This window comes from Apus apus, chromosome 12, assembly GCF_020740795.1.
Source record: "Apus apus isolate bApuApu2 chromosome 12, bApuApu2.pri.cur, whole genome shotgun sequence".
Lineage (NCBI taxonomy): Eukaryota > Metazoa > Chordata > Aves > Apodiformes > Apodidae > Apus > Apus apus.
This window is the reverse complement of record NC_067293.1, coordinates 8114905-8136516: the sequence shown is the minus strand read 5'-3', so window position 1 is coordinate 8136516 and position 21612 is coordinate 8114905. Positions and strand designations below refer to the sequence as shown.

Below are 21612 nucleotides of genomic sequence, written 5' to 3'. Positions count from 1 at the left end.
TGCAGCTGATGGCTTAATGTGGTGAGACTCCTGACCAGCTGGTCTTCAAATCCACTTTTTCTGTATTTAGACAAAGGCCAGTGACAATTTACTCATCTCCCTTTCTCTGTTGTTTTGTGGGATTTTTAACTTCTTAAGAGCCTCCCTGTTACATTGGGACTGCCTGAAGTTCCTGCAAAGGATATCAAGTGTTCTCAAGCAGTTGCTTGTCACTGAAATGAAAGCAGCTTTGTTCTGGTCTATACTTCAGGTGACCAGAGTTGCTTGAATTTTTTTCCTGCCATAAAACCCCCTTGGTACCTTTGATGCCTTGTCTTGATGTTCAATGGAGTAGATGAAATCTGTTGTTAAAATCTGTATGGAGCTTGCCATCTGCCACCAACCTTTTAGGAGCCAAGCACACCTCAGTATTTGCTTCCCTCTGAACTTGCATTGGAAAGGCACAGCATTTATAGCTCACATCCAAATTTCATTCAAACATTTCTCAATTTTTTATGAAAATACAAAAGCAAAGGCTGATCTATGGCTTTAATTGCTCAGTATCTGTGGATCTACTCAATGGTACTGTCAAGTTTAGAAAACAGGTGTTAAGAAGTAGCAGCAGAGCAAGGAGGAAGTGAGATCCATTACAGGAGGGATCCCTAAGGCAGCAGCTGTGTGCCTGGCATCCTTGGGCTCCTGGAGTTCCTAGTGACCTCACTCTGTATAGGATTTATTTCTAACTTCAAGTAGTTCAAAGCATGTTAAAAAATAAATTGCCCAAATGTCAAATCGGAAATAATGACAAAGCGTGAGGAGTGCTATGGAGAGGAATGAATTCTAAATATGGTTCACTTATATAATTGGACATACTTTTCAGCTTAAAAAGCACATGGAAATGACACTTAGTCCATCAGCTCCTATTTAGTCTGCAAACACCAGTTAGAAACTTTCCAGTCTGTTCTTTAGCATTTGAACATCCAAGACAATTACTTCTATTTAACAACATCTGGGAACTGAGCATGGATTTCCCTTCTCCTTTGCAGGTGCTGAAAGCATCGTTGCAATTATGATTGGCAACCTGAAAGGCACAGAGATCTTACACCGGATTGAGAGTGGCATGAAAGTGACCATGGTTATCGAAGTGGGGAAAAAGCATGGTCCTTGGATGAATCAGTACTCCATCTTCTTCATTTCGGTGTCATTTTTCATTGTCACAGCAGCAACCATGGGCTACTTTATTTTTTATTCTGCTTGGAGACTCAGAATCGCAAGGGCCCAGTCCAGGAACCAGGTGAGTTGGTGTGTGCCATTGCTTTTTTATACCCCCTAAACCTCCATGCTGTGGATCTTGAGAGCAAAATACCAGTTGAACACAGAAATTACAGAATTTGTCCTTTCCAAGGAAAGGAGTGTGATATTTAAAATGCTAAGAGACGTGTCCTTACACAGCTTAAAACTTTCCAAAGAAACAGCAAAAAGAAAACTGGCTGGAGAAAGCAACTGATCATGCTGAGCTAACTTTGTCTTCTAAAAGTTTCACTCCCTGCCTGCAGAGCAGTTGTAATGCTGATGTATTGGAAGTGGTGAAGGAGTTCAGCTGCTTATAGCTGCCCCTCACACTTCCCACACAGCACAGTGTCTGTCTGAGATGTGAGACACAACTGCAAATGTGCCTGCAAAGTGGTGCAGGACTTTGCCCGCCTTTCTGTAGACCACAAGTTGGGACACTGCTGCTTTCTGACTGAAAGCTTTCTGCAAATTGCAGTGACATCCTCAATTAGGAGTTGAAAAAGAGCACTGTCAAATTGTGCTCTTCTTAAACCCCAGGCAGGGAGTTGCTAATGAGTTAAGTTTCCAAGTAACTCTCTTGGGTGCAATAATCTGATCAGCTGATCGGACTAATGCTCACAGCTTTGTCTTCAGACTCATCAGGCTTGCCTTATGTCTGCTACTTCAGGACTTAAGCAAAAGCCTTCAAACTGAGAATGAAGTCCTAGCAAGACATCTGTCAAAGATGATGGGCAGCAGCAGGAACAGGATCTGAGTGGCTCAGGTGTGTGTACTTACTTCAGCCTTGCTCTTACAGCTGTGTTGCAAAGGAAACCATTGGTATTTGCAGTGCTGCTTGCAGGAGCCACCTGAACTCTGAAAGAAGAGTTGTTACAGAGTCCTCTTCTACAGACTAAAAGCATGAGCATCTTGTCTAGCTGAGTTCAGTGTATGTGAATTATCCCTGGATCAATAGATAGTTAAAGAAGTGACAGACTTCTCTGCCATTGCAGAAGCCCTGTCCTACTGAGCTTCTCTGCTATCCTGAAGATTTTAGGCCTCTTGAGCAAGATCCTTCTGAAATAAGCTGATGAAGCTACAAGCTGGACACAGGTGCTGAAATTAAGGCCAGTTTCAGGCTTCGTAAGAATTTAGGATTAGCTTCTTTAAAATGTTAACATGAAAAACCATCATTGTTCTTGGCAGGCAGAGAGACTAGCCAGGGTGAATAACAGCAATATTCCTGGAGTTGAATGCTGGGTTAAACATTGGCCAGAGTTGAATGCTAGGTTCTCTCTAGTAATCACAAAACCTAACTCAGGTGTGTTATGCCACACCTGGAAGTGGTGTAAGGATACAATAAGGGAAGAGTTGGAAAGCACTATTGGAAGTGGTCATCTGCCTGGGAGATGTGGCACTGCTGGACCTGGATGTCATTCAGAGTTGTCTCTGTAGCCTCTTTCAGGGATGACATGGAGCTCTGTAACTTGATGCTGTCCTCTTGCTGACATCTGTGGATAGAGATGCACACTGTCTCCTGCTGATGAATTATCCCTTTCATTGCCTGCCATTTCCCCATATCTCTGTTCAATGCTGAGCAAACCTGGGCAGGAAAAACTGGGTGCCCTAGAATCTGCTTTGCAGAAGACACTGTTTATCAAATCAAGCACAAAATTTTCCTCTTTAGAAACTATCTAGCAGAGCAGTTGTGGAAGTCCAGCTCTGTTCTGAGCTGTCAGGCTTTCAGCAAGTTACAAAGGTTATGCCTCAGTGGTAGATAGTACTAGGAAAATCCAGTCTGCTTGCCTAGCACTTATTCACTAACTATTTCCATCTTGGGCTCTGTGCACAAGGAGTTTACTGTAGATTGAAAAATAGCCTTGATAAATGAAATGCCAGTTCCACATGATTTAAGCTGAACTGAAATTAGGAGCCTTAAAAAGTGATTTATAAAGTGTAAGAATAGAAGAAATCTTCTCTGCTATTGGGGGTGAAAATGTGCTATTTTGTGAATGTGAAATTCAAGACAATTCAGAATAGTTTTCCATTTTTTTAATACCATGGCATCTGAAAGCTACTGCACAATTAGATAAGCAAAGAATAATAATAAAAAATCTTGTTAGTAAAGTAAGCAACTAAAAGGTGATGCCACAGTGTCACCTGTTAGCCAGCTGATTGGATTTTCAGTGTATATATCCAAAGGTAGAGACTCTTAACTGCTTTAGCTCCAGGAAATACTGCATTATTAGTTACAAGGCTTTAGCTTGTGTGCTACATGGAGAGCTTTCCTGTCATCATTCAGCCCTTTGGAAACTTGGGTTGCCTGGACTTCAGTCTGCTACTTAGTGGAGTAAATGAGTGTGGTTTGCCTCCTTTTTGCGCAGATGTAGAAAGGTTATACATTATTTTGGGAAGCTTCTTTAGGAAACAGTTAAGTGCATTACAAATTTCCCCCCCTTCAGAAGTGAACTGCTGTTCTGAATGTGGCCTGTTACCCAGTGTTACGCTCTTCAAAGTATCTATCTCCTTTTTTGCCCTTCCTTAGGGGACTATATTGCTATTGTTTGAGGACTCTTTTGAAGTGTCAATCTGCCACTTAAACTAAAATGAACACTTCTGAATTGCTCTGTAGAGTGGTATGATGAGCTAATTGTAATATATGATAATGATGCCCTGCAACTTGTCTCTTGTGTGTTGAGCTTTCTGAATATTTGGCTTGTTCAGACTGAGCCACAGCCCCAGGAGAGCTCTTGTCCTGGACTCAAAAGGGCAATAAAGCTTGAGTCCCATTTGCGTATAAGGGATAGAACAGAAAGAAGGAAGACCATTTTCTAAATGCTTTGCCTCTTTTACAAAGACTTCTTGAAAACAAGAGCCTGGCTAGATCTGTGCTTCATTCATGCACAGGACTACTAGTAACCTTTACTTGAATTGGATGGCTTCCAGGTATTACCATATTGGCAATGCTTTTCCTTTCTGTTTGCCTGGGAAAAATCTTCATAGTTCAGTGTTCCTTGAATCAATCTCTTGTTTAATAGACAGTCAGGCTGTTGAGTGCCTTTAAACTTTGCTGTTTGCCAATACAGTTTCAGTACATGTTGGCATGACTACTTGCTTCTGGTGACAACCCTTTTCTGGATGGCTTGATCATGTGTAACCCAGGCTTTAAACATGTTCACCTCTGCAGGCGTTTCTTGAGAGCAGCAGCTGCCTGAGCAGGAATTGCATTTTCTTTTCTCAATAGTCACTCAAAGTTTTAAAGCCAGTTACTTTGTCATGTGGTCCAACCAAAAACATTACTTGAGTGGCATATCTGTCTTACCTGTGAGTTAAAAAAGAGTAGCTTTTTCCTCATGATCCAGACAGCTAAACTGTTTATAACCTGGTCGTTCTTATCTGAATGCATATTTTCTTCTGGGCTTGAAATTCAAGTCCTCATCTCTGCAATCTCTTACTGCATCTTGAGGTCTGTGAGCAAGAAGGTGGAAAAAAAAGGCAAGTGTGGGAGGTGGCTTGCCACCTTTTCTGGTCAGCAGAATACTGGCAAATTCAGTTCATTATATTCATGTCTTAATAATGCAAATAGCCAGATATGTTATGTGGCCTGATTTCTAATTTAAGCTTCAGTCTTTGCTTCCATTGATTTCATAAAGATTAGATGTTGCAGCTGAGAAATGACCTAATTAAAGCTTTGGAGGAGGTGAGTTGCTCAACTTTCCACAATTCAAAGCTGTTCTCATGGCAGGAGCTACGTGTGGGGAAGAACTTTCTTAGCTTACAGGGGAAAAGCAGGAGTTCCTGCCCTCCTTACAGCTTGCTGGTCTGCATTGCCATGAGTGTGTTGTCAGGGTGCCAGAAAGGTATCCTGATAGAGAAAGGATTGGAGACAAAATTGGCAGAACTGGGGATTAGGTAATACTGAGGACTAAGCAACAGCAAACCTAATTTTTGTAGTTAGGTGCCTCTCTACTTCAACATGGCAGAGTCTGGATAAGAGCCAGGATATCTGACCTGTTTTGTGATATGTTGATTTTTTTTTTTTTCCTGCCTCAACCTAGTCAGCTATTTTTTTCTAGAGTTGTTGGTTTGGGGCTTTAAGACTTTTAACATCATTAACTTTTAATGTTTACTTGAAAAAAATGGCTTCACAAAATGCTTTGACATTCCAAGTTTGAGTACCCTGGATCTCCTGGTAGGCTATTCAATAAAATAAAATAATAAAATAAAATCCTCCTCTTGCAACTTTTTTCCATGCTGCACCCCTCCCCCCCCACCCCCCAGCCCTGAGACGTGTTCTGCTGCAGTTACCAAAATCAATGTTAAAGGTGACTTTGCCATTGGTGCATTTCATGAAGAGCAATTAAACTTGAGCCCAGGCAAAATTTAAAATATTGTTTCAGTAAATTATTAACAATACTGCCAGTTGGGTCCTGTCTAATATGCTTGGCCTGACATTAGATGTGTAGATTAGATACTGTATGAGGGAGTACATTCCCAGAAAGTTTAGTCTTCAATTAATAACAAGTAGCAGTGACAGACAGTACTTCTCCTAGGCAGCTAGAACTAACATTGCTGCATTCCTGCTCTGTTGATGTTGCCACATTTTCTGCTGAAACTTTTCAGGGCCTCAGTGTTTACCAAGATGAATCTGTGGCTGCTTTTCTGTGGCATCAATCGGAAACATTGACAAGGGGAGCATCATTCTAAAGTTAACCTTAAAGTGACATACAGAAACATACATTTATGTCTTCAGCAGAAGACTTTTATAAGCTTCAAAGAAAACTTAACTAGTTCTTGTTCCTAAAAAGTATACCTGAAAACTTGTTTGAATTGTTCACCTTTGGATTTTGTGTCTTACTTGCTAGTTGTTAATAGCTATCACCTATTAAACTCCTAAAAGCATGCACTGTGATTCTGAATCTTAGGACCCCAAAACAACACCAACATACATGCAAACAGGTAATTTTGCACCAAAACTGTTTTGACAGAATCCCAGCAGGTCACAGACATCAACTTTTTGCCATTAACTGCTTCAGCACAGGGAATCTTACAGAGTTGAAGTACCAATTCTCCCTGAGCTGGTCAGGTGTCAGCCACAGCCCTCCACCCACTTGTCCCTTCTATCCTTGTGCCACCAGCACTGCAGCTTCAGGCCAGGAAAAATTCTTGTAACTGAAATGAATAAGGGGAAGTAATGCTGGAAAGCTAACAGCATTAGCAGGGTTCCTGCACTCAGCTGCTGACTGGGAAGAGGATTTTTGGTTAGCTGCAAAGCTTGAGTCTGGTCTGTTCCTAATATATGTGCCATGTTGGGATAGCACTGCCAGAGCTGCCCGATATGCCTCTGTGGCTGAGGCAGTATGTGCACCAGGGAGGGAGGGGACAGTCATACTCTTCATGTTGGTGGAACAGCACCAGCCTGTGACCTTTAAACAGAGATGTTGGCTCCTGTGCTAATTGAATGCTTTGCAGTGACAGCTGGAGAGCAACAGTTACCAGGCAAGTTGGTCTTCTGCTGGCTCCTCAACTCTGCCTGGCTGTCCTGAAAGCAGCAAGCAAATTATTGCCTGAAGGGGAATGCCTCTTCCTCTGCTTCCATCAAAGCTGTCCTGTAATCCACCTGGGTCTAGCAATTTGACTTCTTTCACACCTCGTGTCGTGGAGGGGTATATGTGTGTGTGTGTGTGTGTGTGTAGAAATAGCTATAAGCCCTTTTTTTATATTCTTGTGCATGCTACTTTGAACCACTATTGAGATAAAATTGCATTCTTCCATTTGACAGGAGTGGTCAGTGCCAGGAGGCTCCTGAGCTGTTTGTATGCTCTGTAAAGCAGTTGTGGCAGAGGACTAGTTCAGGGTATGTTGGTGGTAGTTGAGCTGATTGGTAAAGGATTTCACTTCTCATCAGGATATGAGTTTGTGGCAGGAAGTTGTCATAAAGTGAGCTGTTAAAAATATTGTCAGACTCAATGGTTAGTCTTTTGTACCTAGTCCTTTTGTACCTAGTCAATTTGAAGGCTTCTGTTTGTTTTGTCTTGGTCTAAATCTGATCAAGGTATTATCTTACATCTTTTCGAAGTAGAAACCCATGAAATGCCTGTGCTTTGTGAAAAGGTTAGGCAAAACCAAATCATATGCAAATATCTTCTTGGTGTGTCATCCAGAGTCAATAACCACGTCAGTATGTCCTGAAACTCTGTTTCATGTTGTCTCTAAATAGCATGGTCATGTTTACTTGGCAAGTTTTGATAACGTCTGGGTTATAAAACTGGTGCCTGCTTGCAGTAGGCACCTTGGTTAGTATTAGTGAACACCACCTAAGAGAAAAATGACCGTGCTTAACCAGGAGTGTTTTCTGTTACAGCGACAGCTGAAGGCCAGGGCTAAGAAGGCCATTGAACAGCTACAGCTGCGCACCCTGAAGCAAGGGGACAAGGTAGGACTGATCCTACAAATCTCCTACACCCTTTCCACAGAATCCACGGAGTGGGCCTTAGTACTGGAGCAGAATGTAGAAGTCCCTCTGAGCCCATCACACTCTTGCAGAGACGGTTCCTTATTCAGACCAGGTCCTTTTCTGGGGTGCAAGACTTGCCAATTTGCACACTCTTAAATCAGATTATTTTTTCAGCTGCTTGCTTGTAGTCTTCCTGAGGTGAGAGGTCCTAGTTTGCTGGCTTGGATGCTTAAAAGTAAAATAGTATATCTAACCAGCTTCCCTGGGTAACTTTTTTGTAACTAAAAGTGGTGGTAGAAGTTCTTAAACCTCTACAGTAGTGCACCAAATAATCCCATGATGGTTTGTAGTTGGACTTGTAAATCAATGGGATTAAACTTTCAATGCTTCTGTTAAAGTGTCAGTCTGACTATGAGTAATCCCCATCATGTGTTTATATATGGCAGGTATCTTGGATTACTTTTAGATAAACCCATTTCTCTGCAATAAATCTGACTGGTTCAAAGGAAGCTTGCATAGTGTATTAAAGCTGGAAATTAATTTCACTGCTTTAGGAAATTGGTCCTGATGGAGATTGCTGTGTTGTGTGCATTGAGCCGTACAAGCCCAACGAAGTAGTGCGCATTCTCACCTGCAAGTAAGTTGTCATCCAAACTGCCCCTTAACCAAAAATCTGCAAGCATGCCTCTTACTGGTTACTCCTTCTGCTATGTTAGCAAAGCTGATCAAACTTTAATCAAGCTGTTGCACAGCAAGAATTCTTGAATCTCTGTCAAACAGCATTTTGAACAACAGGAACTGTGTAAATACACACTTGTGTGCCCTGGTGGCCCTTGTTCATAACCTCCCCTGGGAGTGGATTGACAAGTATGACTTGGCAGATCACAGTGCCTCTCTAGTGGATGCCAGGGCTTTTAAAACATTTCTTCCTTTGCTGGTATATAAGAATGTTACCTGTAAATTGCAGATAACTGGCATCTCTATGCCCATTTCTTGTCACTTGCTTTACTGGTTACTGAGAGGGTCATGCTGCCACCAAACTTGTTAAGCGACTTTAACTTCAGTAGTTTAGAATAAAGTGTTTCTATTCTTGTGTGCATCATCTGAAATAGAGAGCAAAATAGAGCTACAGCAGTTTATTTTTCTAGAATTCTTTACTGTTGTATCTTATTGCTGTGCTTCTGTAGAAGCTTAGTATTGTTGCACCAAGATTTTAATTTGATTGCTTCTAAGATGAGCAATGAAGCCTCCTCAGGGCTTAGAGAAACCTGTTATTTGGGACTTCCCCTGTGCCTGCTGAATGAAACTGCTTTGGCAAAGCTTGTCAAATCAGAAGGCTGCAATGTGACCTGCAAAAATTTGGGGGAGGGTTACAAAAAAGCACTTGGAAAAATTCTGATGTAGGAAAAATCAAGTTCTGAAGAATGGAAAAATCTGTAGCTCCTGTTGTGTGCTGAGCAGTGTCATTTGTCAAACACTATCAAATCTGAGCCGGGGTTACCTTTGCACCAGGTTACAGTTCTGCAAGTGCTTTCCCTGCTCCCAAGGAGTAGGACTTGCAGGCTGTTTTGATATCAGGTTGGTCTGTTAAGGTGTTATAAACAAACTCCTTTATCTAATGCTTAATAGTTGAGAAAAAACCAAAGCTGAATGAGCCTTAGGGCATGTGTGTTAATGATTATTCGGTTGTCTTGTCAGATTTATGCTACTGGTTAGTCCTACTTATTAATGAAGGAAGTCCCATGAATACAGAAGCATTTAGACAGGCTCCAGATACTTTTGGCTGATAGGAGACCTGACTTCTCATTATTTCCTTATAAACCTTGCTAATCTTGATATGAATTTGCAAACAAAACATGATTTACTGCATTAAGTTATTTTGAACTTTTTATTTGTACACAATTTGCTGCATTATGTTTTGCTCTGAGACTACTTTTACAGACATTTGTGATGTTTCATTCCTCTTTGGCCCAAATGTTGCTCCAAGAGGCATCAGCTTAAGGGGACCACATTTACTTGATAGTGGTGATCTCTGCCAGTATCGACCATATTAAATTCTCTCTTACATGAGTTAGAAACTGATATTTACTGTAAGAATGTACTTGATAGTGGTGGTTGCCCTTAACACTGAGACCTTATTTGTTGAAAGCATTTAACCATACCCACGAAAGAAAGAAGCAATCCAATAAATGCTCCTGTGAGTCACATCAGTAGTATCTAAGTATCTGGGGCGTATATATTTGCAGGAGGCATTCTTATCCAGACAGTCAAACTGAAGGCATTTATTGTAGCAGAGGAACACACAAACAGTGTGAAGTCCAAGTACTTAAAACAGTCACACATCAAGGAAGTTTCAGGCTGTGCTCTAGACATTATGTTGCTGCAGCTGGAAGGAGGTGCTGGTTATATGAGTTGAACCGGAGAATCACACTAGGGCACAGGATGCTGAGCACTGGATCTGGTGATCACTGCACTTGCTTCATAATAGAGTTCTCATCAATATTGAGCAGTGCCTGTCTGCCTTGCTATTTCTATTCAGCCTGAGGGAACAGGCAGATTACAGGATTTCAAGCAGTCTTCCTAAATTTGTGGCCTAATTCAGACCCTTTGTGGAATGAGTGTCTTCATAGAAGCACACGCTGGCATCTGTAATGGCTGAACTATATTTACTTTCTTGAGTACACAGCTGGCCAAGTATCCACTTGGCATACACAGTGACTGCATAGACAAAGTGAAAGTGTGGGAGTAGAGCTTATCTTGGGGACATAATTCTGTGAGATGAATTTTCTATGTAGCTTTAACAGAAACAAGTGATATTTAGTTATTTGCGTATGCAGGACAGACCCAACCTTAAAGCTAAGGCTGACATGTCAATGTTGGTACTAGCTGAATTAGCTGGGAATGTATTGTATACAGAATAAAAAAAAACGTTTAAGACTGATGTAGCAAAGATGATAATGCTGAATTCTAGCAAGTTTTATAGGGATACTAATATGCACAGACCAGCTATAGCTTGAGAGATCAACTATTCATAACTTTCAGATGAAACCTGAGGTAATACACTTGAGGTACAATATGGTAATCCATTCTAGAATGAATAAATTTTTGATGTTTCTAAATGGGCCTTCATAGCTGCCACAAACAGCTATCCTGGTGTGAAACCTAACTTGTTGGTTACTTTCTTCCACCAGCCATGTCTTCCACAAGAACTGTATTGACCCCTGGCTTCTGGAACACAGGACGTGCCCAATGTGCAAATGTGACATACTCAAAGTTCTGGGTGTTGAGGTAAGCCTGTAGACTTTCTTAGTGGCAGATGCCATTATCAGCATTCTGCTAATGTAATAACCACATAGTGAGCTATGTCCTGCTGCCTCTTGAGCACAGGTGACAAGCACGGGTGTTGCTGTGTCAGTTGTGAGATGCTACAGGACTAACTGTCGTGTCCCCTTCAGTGCAGCCTGCAGCTGACCTGGTCTGTGTTGGTATCATCTAAAGCCTTGGGCAGAATGTTAACCAAAAGTGACTGTAATGCATGACTCAAGAATTGCTCTTAGCTTTTGCTGGTGTAGCTCAGGGTGTTTCTCAAAGCTTCAGGCAGCCTTTGACAGCTCACACTGTCCCTGAAACCAGCTGCTACTCATTTACTAAGTATCTGGAGTCCTTGAAAAGTGAACGTGTTGGCATGCATGACTTTCCTGGAGCCACGTGACTTCCTAGGATACATAGGGAATTTCACAGAATCGCAGAATGTTAGGGGTTTGGAAGGGACCTCAAAAGATCATCCAGTCCAGCGTAAGGTGCCCTAGAGTAGGTCACACAGGAATGTGCCCAGGTGGGTTTTGAATGTGTCCAAAGAAGGAGACTCCAGAACCTCTCTGGGCAGCCTGTTCCAGTGTTTTGTCACCCTCACAGTGAAAAAGGTTTTCCTCATGTTTATGTGGAACCTCCTATGCTCCAGCTTGCACCCGCTAATTTCTGATGGGCTCTGCAGCTGCTTGTTGTTGTAAGTGCCAGGGAAAGACTGTGTTGCCAAAGCCTGACACTGCCTGGACCAGCTAAATGTGTGCCAGGGTCTGCCTGGGGGAGGGAGATCTATGCTGAGTGGAAGGAAGAATCTATTTTCCTGGTAATGGGCAGTAAAAGGGAAGAGCTGGCTAAAGAATGCAGAAGCTGCATCTGAACTTCCTGCTTTATAAGGTAGTAACTGGTTTTCACCTATGATGCTGAGGTTAACAGCAGAGCTTTTCTCAATTTTAAACTTCTTTTTGTCTGGATGAGAGTTCACTAGACTCCTTCACTAGTCCTTGTAGGCATTGGTCTCCTGGAAAGATGCAGCTTCCTACAAAGCTGTAACTTAACAGTTTTCTCCATTTTGTTTTCACAAAGGTGGATGCAGAAGAAGGGGCTGAGTCTGTGCAAGTCACAGTATCCAGATCCAGTGGGGTATCAAATGTTCCTACAGTTCATGAAGAAGATAATCGTAGTGAAACAGCATCATCTGGATATGCTTCTGTACAAGGAGCAGATGAATCTGTCCTAGAGGAACATGCACCATCAGAAAGTGTGTCTACAGTTCCATCTTTCTCGTTAGATTTCATTGCTCTTTGTTGCTCATGCTATGAATTAGGGGGGAAGTTGCCTTAGTAACATCTCAGTGCTTGAGTACATTATTTTTCAGGGTAATCTTAAACTTCCCTTTTGTTTTAGCATTTGACTCTTACACTTTGTTTTCAAATGAAACACAATTTACATGTGAATTAAAAACTGAATCCTATGAAAAGAGTCATTGAAAATCAGAGGCCTTTTACTACTGAAAAGCCAAAGAAATTTTTATGAACGTGTCCCTCATCTCATTGTCTCTTTGGAGATTTCATTTGGATGAGTGAGTGTTGCTTTGCTGCCAGATCTGGCTGCTTTAAGGAGCTGGTTATTTACAGAAAACTTCTGGGGAGTCAGTCCTGATGTAGCTGACATGATGCAAAATAGAGGTGACAAATACATCAATTGAATTTCAGATTTTGCCAAGGTTGAGTCATCCTTGAACACTTTTAGAGAATTTTAATGGAGAAGACCATCAGTTTTTCGAAATACCTTCTCTTTTTGAACAAGAGCAAACTGATGGAAAATGTATTTTTAGTGTTCAATTTTGTCAACACACACTCAGTGTTGCTGTTGACTTTAAAAGTGGAAAAGTCCCGGGTAAACAAATGAAAGTAACAATCCCCTGGATTATGGAATAGCACTGGGAAGAAGAGTAAGTGAGGAAGCTTTCAGAGGTGAAAGGGGTGCTCTGGCTGTGTCTGCTTAGATTTCCTGTGGGAAGCCTTGGCTGATAGGCAAGCGTGGGATTCGCTGCCTGCCTCCTGTGGGACATGTTGCTCCAGTGAGTGGTGTGTGTACAGGAGTGCCCACTTTAGGCACCTGAGAAGAGCAGAAGGCACTTCCTATAAACTAAATATCAAAAGTTGAAATTGCATCCCAATGAGCAACCCAAGTGGATTAGTTGTATTGGCTCAGGCCCTTGTGTATTCTCAGTTTGAGAGGCAAGGACACACACTATCATTGGCCTAGCAAGGTTAGTCTGTAGGGAGGTGGCTTTCCTCTTGGAATCAGCCTGTGTCCCACAATTTATCCTGAACCTAGTCTCTAGATTCTGTCTTCAGCAGCCCTAAAGTAATAAGAGAACTTCAGATCCCCTTGTAATTGGATTTCATAGCCTCAAGCGGCCTTCTGTCACTTGAGCACACAGCCTGGGCTTGCTCAGCAGTAGTGAGAAGGGAACTCCAGAGCTAAGCAGAGACCTCTAGAAACGAGAGGTGATGTCAAGAATGGGCTTTCAAACCAATGAGGGGCAGTAGGAGAGTGGCAGTTGGAGCATGGCCTTGGATTTCCCACTCTGAAGGAAAAGGGCTGGGAAAAGTCCACTGCAGCAGGCTTGTGGAAATAACACAAGCATGGTTTCCTTTAAGGTAATAAATCTTGCCTGTGGCACTTCTTAACTTGCCTTTCCTTGGTTTTCTTTGGACAGATGACAACATGCATCTTGTGAACAATGAATCCCAGCCCTCTGCTGTGAACATCCTTCCACATATTGACAACCCAAGTTTTGAGGCAGATGAAACGCAAGTTGAAGTCAAGTCCTAAGAACACGCCCAGCAACTTGGTGTAAGCCTTGTGCAAGGAGCTGCCTTCTGCCATCCCGTGTATACCAAACACTGCAAGATTGTAGCAGAAAAATATTGCCTTGGCAATGCTGAGATCAAATAGACTTGTTCAAATCCTAATTGTATGGTTTGCCATTCTTAAAACTGCATCTCCCATGTGGAATTTAGTTTTAGCATTCTTCACATAAAGCTGTGTTAAATATAAAGGAAAACATCAGATTTGAACACTAAAACATTCCATCTTCTGCAAAGCTTCTCTTCAGTGTTTGAGTCATTTAAATAAGGACAAGTTTTTGTGGTAGCTGTCTACTGGGAATTGTTTTGACTTGCATTTTTGTTGTTGTTGTTGCTGTTTGTTTTAATTCAAGTGGATTTTCATTGTAAACAAATTTATTTTGATCTGGTCTAGTACTTATTTACCAGACACAGTTTAGTTTAAAGCAACACTGTATTTAATGTTTCCGTGCACTAATTTGATAGGAGAAAGTACAAACTAATGCCTGTCAAACTGGATTTTGCCCACAGTGTCTTTGGTTCTCTGGTAAACAGATTGATTCTCTACCTCTCAACTCCAACCTGCCAACGATGCATTCCTAAAGGGAAAAAAGAGAGCTTCAAGCTGACAGGCCAAATCTGACTTGCACAATACTGTAAAGGGAACAATTGCAGGAACTTTCCAAAACTGTCAATATTAGACAGTGAAAGATCCTCCATGATTTTTGGAGTTACAACCATCTCTAGCACCAGCAATATGCCAGAGTCCTGGCTTTGTGAGAGTCTGGGATGACTTCAGGAAGACTGAACTAAGGATGAAAAGACAGATTCTTCCCAAAGGATCTGCTGTGTTTTGCTCAGAAAATGATCCAGCTTCTGAAAAATGCTGGACTGTTGCTGTGCATTGTCTTGCCTGTGTATTAAAGCCGCAGGGAGAGCTGGCATCCTGTAAACAGATGATTGGAGAAGTTGTCTGCTTGTGGGGAGTTGAACTGGGGTCAAGGAGGGACACTGGATGCCTCAACAGTAAGTGTAGGGCCTTGCCCAGCAAAGGTAACTAAGGACATCTTGCAGATGCACTTTATGTTGTTTTTATCTCTGTATCTATGGCTTGTTTCTAATGTTAGCAAAACTTTGTCTTAAAGCCTGCAATAAATTACTATTGAATCTGGAGAGGAAAAGCAATGCATTTTCTTATCTATAGTACAATTAAAATTGTAAATATTTCATGATTTGTATTGAATTTGAATATGGAAATGTAAATAAAACTATATTTTGATGACCCTGACTGACATGAAATGTTTATTTTGGGAAGAATGATAAAATTCTTGTATCAAATGTGAAGTACTGCTAAAGGAATAAAGGCAGCATTTGCACCTGAACAGTATTTGAGCTACTGCTAAGCAGAAGAATTTAGTGGTTCTCTGGTTTTGCAGCTTAACCTGTGAGTCTGTCATGTTCTTATGTGTGCAGGTTTACTCGTAAATATTAGCTATGCAAGAGTTTTTGTCTAAAAATGAAAGTGTGCACTTGGGCATCTCTCCTTGCAATTGGCATTGGAATTAGCAGACCTGTGTTAGAGCCTCAATAGGTATTTTCTATCCAAAGCCTTCGCTAATTGGGGAAAATTAAATTGTAAACACTCTCTCTGGGAATGTTCTTAGAGGAGCAGCATCCATGCAGGAATCCCCTTATCAGTTCAGCTGGTAAAGCTCCAGAAACCTGCTAATGTCATCTCAGTCACTTGGGTGGAGAGACTGAAGAAACTGCCTTGTGAAGAGCAATGTGCTCATGTATCTAGGAGCTGTTTGCCCTGTCTCATTAATGTTTCATCTGTAATAGTTACCACATGCTGGTTAATGACTTTTAATTCATTTTTCCTTTCTAGTAAAGGTAAAGCACCAGAAATGTGTTGCTTGCTTATTCTGTTACAAAAACAGGTTAAAAGAATAGTAGTAGTAGTAGGTAAATCTGTATTTAGTCCCAAAGGTCAAACCTTTTAATACTTCTTTTGCTGTGGTGCCATGAGTGATTGGAAGAAGAGTCTCACACCAGTGCAATTCACCCAGTTTTGAAGCCTTCCAGTGAGTTAAATGTGATTGCATGCTTGGTTCTTCCTTCGCAGTGCTGCCTTTGGGCAGGCAGCTCCTAATGCAGCTGGAACTGGATCGGCATCTCCAAGCATATTTTTGTGAGCACTTGCCAAAATCTTGCTGTGCCTGTGCTTGCAGATAGACCTGTGCTGGCAGAAGCATTTTTGGTAGTGAAGTACATTTGGGAGTGTTGGAAGGGATAAAAGGAAGACAGGAAAAGACAAAAATGCTGAGTTTGCAACCTATAGTTAGTGCATGATGTGCATATTTTTATTTTTATTTTTTTAGAAAGAGCTCAAAGTAGAGACTGGGTTTAACCAACTGTGTGCTGGGTTTTTTTGTATGATGCACAATCATAAAACACTTATTTAAAATCTCTGGAAGGTGAGTTATGCTAAAGTGTGCTCAGGGAAGGATCTGACAGGACATTCGTACTTAATGACAGGTAGTGTCAGGACCAGGAGTGAATGTTGCACGAAGGTGACAAAAGAAGGTGACTGCGAAGTCCCCAGCAGCAGCTGCCTGTAGCAGAGGAGGCAATGGGGCTCACACTCTTGGAAGGTTTTTATTTCTGGGTTTGGTCAGCACCACAAGATACCATCTAGGAAGCAGAGTGTTATCAACTGTAAGGCCTTAGGGAGAGACGTGGAGCTCTTTGAGATGAAGTGAAGAGACTGGAGAAGAAACAGCAAGAGAGGAGGCTCATTAATGGGTGGACTGAGTAGCTGGGTGGCTTTGACCATGACTTCTTGGGGAGTTAAGCTGTGCTGATCAGTGCTTAATGGAAAGCAAGTCCTGAGGTGGCCTGACAGCCTTGGGAAGACCTCTGCTGCCAGAACACATGGCAGAATAGTTTCAGCACCTGCTTTTTTTTTTTTAAACTTCCCTGTGAGAGAACTGCTCTTTGAATGAGGAGACAGCAACAGAAGAGCAGATACTCAAGTCCAGCCCCTCAGAGTATGAAAGCTGCTGTCTTGTTCTTTAACTTGACAGATTGATTTATCTTAGCACAGAACAACTGGTAAAGTCGTTCTGCAAATAATCTGAAGAGCTAGTCATTGAGGACAAGTGCTAAAGGTCTTGCAGACACATCATGAAAATAACGAGACCATGAGCCAAGCTGTTGTTACAGCAACCAAAACGTCTACTCCAGGTTAACTGCTGAATCATGTTGGGCAACAGAAGCCATGAGGCAGATTGTCTTTTTATAATGTGAAATGTAAACAGGCATTGCTGACTGTATGTCTGCTTCTGCAGGGGCTGGGGCTGCTCCTGGTGTGACCTTCAGCCAGGGAGGGGGCACGTGTGGCTGCTGTAGTCGATGGAGGTGGTGGTCACGGCTCCCTTCCTTGTGTGGCAGGTTTTTCTTGGTTGGTTTTTTTTTTTTTCAGGGTCCCGGTCTCGGGCTTCAACTGCCAGTGCTGAGAGGAGGACAAACGGGAAAGCCGAAGTCCCTCACGACGTCTGTCTTCCGGGCTGAAAATGGACCAACATTCGGCCAAAATTGAAAACGGGACTTCTCTGACTGGCAGAGAGGACCAAAAAATAATCACCTAACTCAGTTTAAGGCATTCTGGGGACACGGCGGAGGCCCGACGGGGAAGCCCGAGCCCGCTGCGGCCCTGACAGGAGCGAGGCGAGGGCTGTACAGCTCCCAGGCAGGGGAAGTGCTGTGCGCAGGGAGCCGGGAGCGAGAGCCTCTCCCCGAGGCTGTGGGGCAGAAGGAGCCGTCACTCTCGGGCCGTCTCCGCTCGGCAGGAGGAGCCGCGGGCCCCGCCGGCGGAGCCTCCAGCCGCCGGGACAGCCTGGCACCCGGCGGCCACACGGGCCGGGAGGCGGCCGGCCGCGCAAAGCCCGACGGGAGTTGTAGTCCTGAGGCAGCGGCGCTGCGCGGCCGGCAGCATGCGCGGGACTACAGCTCCCAGCACGCCCCGGGGCGGGGCGCTCCCCCCGCGGGCCGTGGCGCTGGGCAGGCGGGCTGCGGACGTGGGCGCGGGCGGGCATGGGCGGCCGGCGGTGAGGGAGGGCAGCGCTATGTGGCTGAAGCCCGAGGAGGTGCTGCTGAAAAATGCCCTCAAGCTGTGGGTGCAGGAGCGCTCCAACCAGTACTTCGTGCTGCAGAGGCGGCGGGGCTACGGCGAGGAGGGCGGAGGCGGCCTGGCAGGTACTGCCCCCCGGGGGCCGGGGCCGGGGCCGGGGCCGGGGCCGGGGCAGGGTCTCCCCTTGGCGGGGCGGGCCGGGGCAGGGCCGGGGGTGCCTGGCCGCTTGGCCGCTTGGCCGCTTGCCGGCCCTTGGGCCCCCGCTGCGGGGAGGAGGGGAGGCCTGGCCGGACTTGGAGCCCTTGACCTCCGTGGGGTTTCTGGTACGGTTCTCTGTTTCCTCCTTCCCCACTCCGTCTCCTTTTTCCTTGCGTGAGGGAGGCACTTCAGAGGACATCGGGGGAAAAGGCAGGTTTGGTGAAGTTTCCGGCAGGGTCCTGGAGGTGCCCGTGGCAGCCCGGCGGGGCAGGGAGCATCCGTCCCGGGGGCTGGGAGCATCCATCCCGGCGGGGCTGGGAGCATCCGTCCCGGCGGGGCTGGGGCAGCTGCCCCCCGTGGGGTGGTGGATAGAGCCGAGGTCAGCATAGCTCAACACTTGGTACCAGCTTAACAGCCGCTTTTGCTGCAGTGGACACCCTGGCATTGCAGCTTGTTGGAAGAGGAGACATCAGAAGAAATGACACATCTGTCTTGCTTTGGCAAGATGCTCATTTCCAAATCTCTTTTTCTGCATGTGTCTGAGGCTGTTTGAAATGAGCTCCTGCTAAGGCATTTCTGATCACTTATTTTAAACACAAGCACAGGGTTTGATGGAGCTTTTCTGGAGGAGTGGGTTGGGAAAGTGACAGGGCATTGGTCACTGTATAATAAACTTTATTTAATGAGAACTTCGAGGTATGGAACTGACTTTCTATTTTTAATTCTTGTCTCTTTGTATCATTTATGCCCTGAGGGGACCCCAGCTACCAGTGAGACTTCTGTTGTGGTGGTAGCTATTCAAACTAGAACTGACTTCTTCATAGTCTTGTGGTATCTGTCCTTGACCCTGTCAAGGAAAAATGCTACAGGGAAGCAGAGAAAGGTTCTTCCTGGGTGAGATACGATTCTTGGGTGTTTTGCATGAGTTGCATCTCTGGGTTTTCTAGGCTCTAATTCTCTCAACATAAAACAAGCTATATTAAGCGTAATTGTCTTGTTGAAACATTTGTTCATTCTACGAGACAAAAACACAAAGTCCGTACTTTATGCTGATGAAGTTCTGATGTAGAAATAGCCTTCCCAGCTGGAGATGGGGTGTTCTTCCTTGCCATCTGAACCACTTGCAGAGTGCAAGGAAAGTATAAAAAGAAAGCATCACAAAATCCCAGATTGTCTTCTAGACATGTCATTGAATGATTGGTTGGTTGGTTGGTAGATAGATAGATAGATAGATAGATAGATAGATAGATAGATAGATAGATAGATAGTTTTATGCTTCAGCTTAGAGCCAAGGGTGATACTTTTCAACCTTGGAAATCTTGTGGTCATCAGGCTTGATTGGTTGTTCTTTGCCCTAGTATCTTTGGAAGCCAAGGAAGCTGAGTAGGTATGAAGGTTGCCTTTCTGTGATAACATTTATTTAAGATCTGTGACCAAAGTGAAACAATAAGAACTAGAATTAGGTATTAATTGAAAAGCATCCTTACATGCTTACAGCTGAACAGCCAGCCGGGGCCTTCTAGTGCCCTTTGATTTTGCTGAGACTTCCATTACTAGTCTTCTGTCCTTGATAGCATTTGACAGTGTGGAAAAATTCTTGAATGGGATAGTTCCTGTAGGATGCTATTTTTAATGTGATGTTGCACATTTTATTTCTGTAGCTTTTCTCATAATGTTAGATTCATACAGATTTCCTCTGCACAAGTTATTTTTTCCAGCAGACAGAAACAAAAAGAGTGAGATCTTAGTGAAGTAAAATTGTGAATTAGAAAGACTAACAGGAAAATCTGAAAAAAAATGCAGTTACATTTGCGTTTGCAGGTTTGAAAATATTCAAACCTCCGAGGTATAAGCTAGCATAATTTGCTATGCCTGATTTTCATTTTGTATTCCTATGTGTCACTCAAGAAAATTGGCACTTGCTTTAGGAAAAAACAGTGAGTAGCTATTATCTTATGAAGTCATCGCAGATGTGCCAAGTAGAATCTTGATCTCCTGAATAGCATTTTCCAGCTGGTGAGACAAAGCTGGAGGTGACTGGCAGCGTTGAGGGACTGGGGATTTACAGGCAGCAGGGCAAGACTAAGTCTTGAGGGAAGAGAGGGGCAATGCCTTGAGGCAGGAATGGAAAGGGGTTTGAATAGCAGTAATGGGGACTAGCTGAGGAGGCAGTGGCAAACTATTCCCAAGAATACAGGAGTACACTTGTTAAGGCCGAGTTTGAGGTGGGGAGATGTGGCATTTGAGGAAGCAGCCAATAGCTAAAGAAGGAACAGATTAAGGAGAAGATAGATGACAGCAGAGACACTTACCTGAAGGGAAAATGGAATTCTGCTGCTGTCCTAGGATTAGAAGGCTGCAGTAGAATTTGTTTGCATGACCCTTCTGGACTGACTGTTAGAGCAGGACCAATTTCTGATCTCGAGGTGATAGCTCTTACAGCTTGTGTCAGCACACAGCATAGCTCTGAGTTGGCTGGTGTCGATAAAAACGGACAGAAATATCTTGTGCTGGTTTTTTCCTTAGCCTTGGCTCCCTCCCTGTAGTTGTGCACCTGCTTAGCTTTACATTTTGTTTTCTTTCCCTTCTTAGACCTCACCTAAGGATATAGATACTGTAACCGGTTTGACTGGTTCTACTTCCTGGTAATTCAGCATGCAATGGACTGTCCCCAAAGTATGTTACTGTGTGTCTGTCTGGCAGTGCAACCAGGTGACTACGGGTTGTTCTGTCTTCTGCAGAGCTGCTCTGAGAGAGCTTTTCAGGTTTCCTAGAGTGTACTGAGAAGAATGTAATTAGACAAAATGGCCCATGTGCTGAAGCCCAGTTATGGTGACACAAAATCTGTGTAGTGAATGCATGTGCTGTAACCAAGGTCTAGTGAGATTGAGCATGTGGGTCACAAAGATGTTGCTTTGGTTATAGTTTAGACAGGACTATAAGTAGGAGATGGGTATTCCTGGAGTAGTTATGCAAATGATTATTTGGTGTCATAAAATACCAGTCTTTCACTGAAATGTGAACAAACAAATTGTTTTCTGCTTCCATTGTTTCGATTTGCCTCTTTCAGCTGGAGAAATTTAGGGAGAATGCAACTGTGAGAGCAGAAAAGCTTTGAATGAAAGACATGGTTGGGACTGGTCTTTCCTGCTTGTTGTATATGTCATGCTTGGAAAGGTAGGGGAAGACCTTGAGTCTTCAAGTCCTGCATTTCCTGGAGCAGTTATTACCATCCTGAGTCTGTAGAAGGCCCCTGCAGGTATTCCTGCTTTTTAAAAGATGTAGCTTGTCGGCATCATTGCAGGCACAGCAGGTCGGAGGAAGGGGAGACAGAACTAGGCTTGTATGTGTGCGCTGGGGAGATTTTCCTTATCTAGTATCTGTCAAAAGGAGTGATGTTAAAGTACTTCGAG

The 21612-nt window shown here is 43.5% G+C and overlaps 2 protein-coding genes across 7 annotated transcripts in view; both read left to right on the top strand.

Moving 5' to 3' along the window:
• The window catches only part of RNF128 (ring finger protein 128), a 39564-nt gene extending 24407 nt beyond the window's left edge, over positions 1 to 15157 (top strand). For both annotated transcript variants that reach the window (XM_051630470.1, XM_051630469.1), the window contains exons 2-7: positions 1026 to 1273; positions 7616 to 7687; positions 8263 to 8345; positions 10900 to 10996; positions 12098 to 12272; positions 13740 to 15157. In XM_051630470.1, coding sequence (XP_051486430.1) covers positions 1026 to 1273; positions 7616 to 7687; positions 8263 to 8345; positions 10900 to 10996; positions 12098 to 12272; positions 13740 to 13855 — 791 coding nt within the window. In that variant the 3' untranslated portion in view covers positions 13856 to 15157. The remainder of the gene's footprint in view (positions 1 to 1025; positions 1274 to 7615; positions 7688 to 8262; positions 8346 to 10899; positions 10997 to 12097; positions 12273 to 13739) is intronic.
• Positions 15158 to 17932: 2775 nt separating this feature from the next.
• Positions 17933 to 21612, top strand: part of TBC1D8B (TBC1 domain family member 8B) — a 35094-nt gene continuing 31414 nt past the window's right edge. For 3 of the 5 annotated variants that reach the window (XM_051630120.1, XM_051630122.1, XM_051630124.1), the window contains exon 1: positions 17933 to 18126. In XM_051630120.1, the coding sequence (XP_051486080.1) occupies positions 17997 to 18126 (130 nt within the window). In that variant the 5' untranslated portion in view covers positions 17933 to 17996. Of the gene's footprint in view, positions 18127 to 18305; positions 18325 to 21612 lie in introns of those variants that run through there. The other 2 variants (XM_051630118.1, XM_051630123.1) reach the window with 2 other exon arrangements.